The sequence below is a fragment of the Atta colombica genome, unplaced genomic scaffold (genome assembly GCF_001594045.1).
Source record: "Atta colombica isolate Treedump-2 unplaced genomic scaffold, Acol1.0 scaffold33, whole genome shotgun sequence".
NCBI lineage: Eukaryota > Metazoa > Arthropoda > Insecta > Hymenoptera > Formicidae > Atta > Atta colombica.
In genome coordinates this window covers 3,025,786-3,030,120 of record NW_017259437.1, presented here as the reverse complement: position 1 = coordinate 3,030,120, position 4,335 = coordinate 3,025,786, and the positions used below count along the sequence as shown (strand labels likewise).

At 30.7% G+C, this 4,335-nt stretch overlaps 1 protein-coding gene across 3 annotated transcripts in view; it reads left to right on the top strand.

Moving 5' to 3' along the window:
• LOC108690542 (gephyrin-like) overlaps positions 1-4,335 on the top strand; it is a 16,734-nt gene that overhangs the window by 5,015 nt on the left and 7,384 nt on the right. For 2 of the 3 annotated variants that reach the window (XM_018197884.1, XM_018197882.1), the window contains exons 2-8: positions 1,855-2,180; positions 2,394-2,491; positions 2,566-2,741; positions 2,822-3,037; positions 3,432-3,607; positions 3,775-3,848; positions 3,922-4,263. In XM_018197884.1, coding sequence (XP_018053373.1) covers positions 2,049-2,180; positions 2,394-2,491; positions 2,566-2,741; positions 2,822-3,037; positions 3,432-3,607; positions 3,775-3,848; positions 3,922-4,263 — 1,214 coding nt within the window. In that variant the 5' untranslated portion in view covers positions 1,855-2,048. Of the gene's footprint in view, positions 1-1,146; positions 1,163-1,854; positions 2,181-2,393; positions 2,492-2,565; positions 2,742-2,821; positions 3,038-3,431; positions 3,608-3,774; positions 3,849-3,921; positions 4,264-4,335 lie in introns of those variants that run through there. The other variant, XM_018197883.1, reaches the window with a different exon arrangement.

The following is a 4,335-nucleotide window of genomic DNA, read 5'->3' as shown; positions in this document are numbered from 1 at the left end:
AGAGAGAGAGAGAGAGAGAGAGAGAGAGAGAGAGAGAGAGAGAGAGAGAGAGAGAGAGATGCATCTGGAGGCACCGTGTAAGCATTCTCCTTTAAGAATCGAGCATGAAAGAGTGATAATATCTTGATGTCTCGTTCGACATATTCCTATCGAGACAAAAAATATAAGGGATGAATGGGAAATGCGAGAAGAAAAGAGAGAAAGAAGAACGTATGTTCATGCGAATGTATGCGTGTATGTATGAAAGAAAGAGAGAGAGAGAGAGAGAGAGAGAGAGAGAGAGAGAGAGAGAGAGAAAGAGAGAGAGAAATGTGAATTAAGAAACAAAAACCGATTTATTAAGATGAGAAAAAATAATTAACAAAACTCTATACCGATGAAGGAAAATGAACTTGTATCTAACGTGTATACATTGTCATAACATTATTATGATGATTATTATAATTATTATTATATATAATAATGTAATTGAAAATTTGAAACGATATTACATAAGGTTAATAATAAACAAAAGCATCTTCACCTTCTGCTGTTACCTTTTCTTCCGCTGTCTCACCTTTCGCACCAATGCATCCTTGCGAGAATAAAAAATATATAATACATCGTGTGCAGCTTTAAAGTTTCTAAATGCATTAATTCTCCTTGTTTGATGAATAAATTATTGAAAGGGAAAAAAACAATTGTCGGCTATTAAATCAATTATTACTGCGTTTTTTGGCGGGTTTATATACATATCGATAAACGTCTTTTGTGTGCCTCTTGATAAACTTGAAAAGATTATGTTAAATAATAATATTAATAGAAGAATTCTTCTATATATAGGAGAGTTGTATGTTTAATTAATAGTATTCCAAAGAATACGAAATGTTTTTGAGAAAAACATCATATCGCTTTAGTCATTGTCGATTTAAATCATGGCCTGAGATTTTTTTTTATCAACGAAGTCGCTATAAGTATAACGATAGCGCCGATAGCTAATGAAGGTCACATTTTTTTCTAAGATTATCCTTGCTATTGACTGTCGTTAGTTAAAGATAACGATAATCATCGATAAAACGTTAGACAATCCCACTACTAGTCTGAGTGTGTTAAGGAAAGACATTATCACTATTAACATTCATTCTGTTTTTTCATTTTCTTCTTCTTAAGAAAAAGACGAATAGTTTGTTGAATCAAAATTATATATAAAATTAAATTATACATTTGATTAGCTTGAATAGAATTTATTTACAATCAAGTTATAAAATTTGGTGTTATATGGTCAAATATTAAAAGTGTTATATAATCAATATTAAAAATGCTATTGTCAATTGTTGTGCTATTGCGATTACATTGCATAATTGTATACAATAATTAATGATATACATATTGACTACAATATAACATGTACATATGTATATATCATTATATATAAATTTATATATATGAATTTTATAAAATAATTATTTTAATAAATATTCTGAATATTACTTATTAATTTAATATATTAAAGAATTTATTAAAACAAAAATTAAATAACAAAAATATATCAAATAATAGAAAATTATTTAATTAAATATTTATTAATAATTAATCAGTTTTAGAAAATTCAATTATTTATAATGATATAAATTAAATAGTGTTGAATTATTAAATAATATCAATTATTTATAATATTATATAGTATAATTTGAATTTTATAAAACTGAATATATATACAGTTAAACTATTAAATAAATATTTAATTAAATATTCACATATAATTTCAGTAATTAAATGTTATATTAAATAATATATAATGAAAAATAAAGTAACAAGATTAGATAGTTTATTATCGATCCAGTGATCATCATCATGAGAGCAATTTGATTATAGACAAGCGATTTCCGCCAGTCCCGTGAGAAGTCGCTGTTCTTAAGGCAACATCAGACATCAGACATGTCCGTCTCGCGGGAGAGGAAAGCGTGTCAATTATTAGTGCTTCAATTTTTTAGCGTTTACAACTGGACAAATGGCACTTGTGTCGAATTAGCCGCACGAAATTGATCTACAGCATTGAGAAAAAGAAAATGAGTTTCTCTGTGAAGAAGACCGGCGGCAGAATGTGGCACGAGGCACGCAAGCAGGAAAAGAAGATTCGCGGTATGCTGGTCGATTATCGTCGCAGAGCGGAACGTAGAAGGGATTACTACGAGAAAATCGTAAGCACTGCGCAAAAACATATATAATGGATTTCTTCCTTCGTGCAGTTTGAAACGGATCAATGCACGCATTATTTTTACGAAAAATATATATCCTCTATTTCTTGGTTAACTTCCATTGTGCCTTTCGTGCCTCTTTGTTCTATATTTAAATTATCATTGTGAATAGAAATATTTCTGTGTATAATAAGTGTATTTTTGTGTTCTATTTAGAAATCAGATCCTACTCAGTTTCTGCAGCTGCATGGTAGACCATGCAAGATACACTTGGATCCGGCAATAGCTGCTGCAGGTGACAGTCCTGCAAATATGTGAGTTCTGCAACATAGTACGGCTGCTAATTATGCTCGTTCATTGGTAAAAAAATAATATGTTTTATTATTAGGATGCCATGGCAAGGCAATGATGACAATCTTATAGATCGGTTTGATGTACGGGCACATCTGGATTGGATACCAGAGCCTATAGATACTATCGATGTTGATATTGCTCTGACAAGTGAAGATAGACATATCAACTATGAACGATACCGTATAATTGTGCAAAATGAGTTTTTAGGCGGTACATTGTTTCTCTTTTCTCCATTGTACAAAAAAATCTTACCAGTCTATTATATTTTTATTTAAATGATTTTTTTTCAGTGACTGAAGAAAAATTTCTTCATCAAATACATTTAGAAGAACAGTTTGGTTCATCAACGAAGTTGGATGCTGCGAAAGATAAGAAAAAATCTGCTAATAACGCTGCCATCGGATATAATTATGAAACGGAAGAGCCAATACCTGAACCAGTAAAAACAATAGACCCAGTTATATCAGAGGAGAAGGGAGATGATGAAGACAGCGATATAGATTTAGGTACCATTATTTAATGCTGTTTATTATATTTTAATCGGGCATTTTGCATAAAAACTAATGCTAGTGATTTATTTAAATTTCTGCACATAAAAAAATATATATACATTTATGTTTACACAAAATGTATATAATTATGTATACATATAATTAGAAATTATATATATATAATTATCATATATATAATAAATTCATCCCTAGTCTATGAGTGAGGTCGAAATTTCTAAATGCTTTAAAATATTTGAGAGAATGCTTCAAACATTATATTGACTGTACTATGTAATTTGAACAACAAAAACACGAGTCAATGCATTTTTGATATATTCGGTTTCAATAATGCATTAATGTACTCTGGAATACTACAAGAATGAATTAATTTTTTAATGTTATTTTCCAGATATATGCGTGGATGTATCTCAAATAGAACCATCTCAGGCACATGAGATGAATTTAGTAGCTCAAAAATATGGACTTTTAGGTGCTGATTACTTTAGCTTTTTAACACAAGATTTTGAAGAAGCTGAAACCTTGCGACAGGCCCGCAAGCAAGAGGAAGAAAAAGCTATGTACTCAGTAAGTGCTTGCAATGTAATTCAAACAACTCATATATTTATATAATATGTAATTGTATATACAGTATATATTATAATATACTATAATGTTAGAAAATATATCACATTAATGTAATATTTAATATAAAATATGTTTTAATGTTTGTTTTATATTTTGATATATAATAGGGTCGACGGTCACGTAGAGAAAGACGTGCATTCAGGGAAAAGAAGATGATAGGCCGTGTTATGAGTCCGCCTAGGTAATAATTCATTACACTTTCACAAAGCAAATACTTTTTTACGTTATCGCTTATACAAATTCTTTTGTCTCAGTTATGCAGCTAGGGAAAGCCCGGAATATAATCCTTACAGAAAGTCTTCTTCCAAGTCACGATCGCGGTCCACATCACCTGTAAATGCGGGACAGATTACTTACATTACAAGCTTCGGCGGGGAAGAAGAAACTCATGGTAGCACATCACATGTGTCTTCGTCGAATTCAAGAAAAGTCAATTATTCGTATCTCAGACGGCGGAGATCGGATAGTCCTGCTTTCAATGATAGAACTGTTAGTAAAAAAATTTCGAAGTCCAGATCAAGAAGCTGTTCACGTTCCGTTAGTAGGACTAAGTCGTATAGGACACGTGATAGGAAGCGAAGCGGATCTAGGATGAGGTAAGTTGCAAAAAAACAAAAAATAATAGATAATTATTTGATAAGTTAATATTTTGTTGTGTGTGTGTGTGT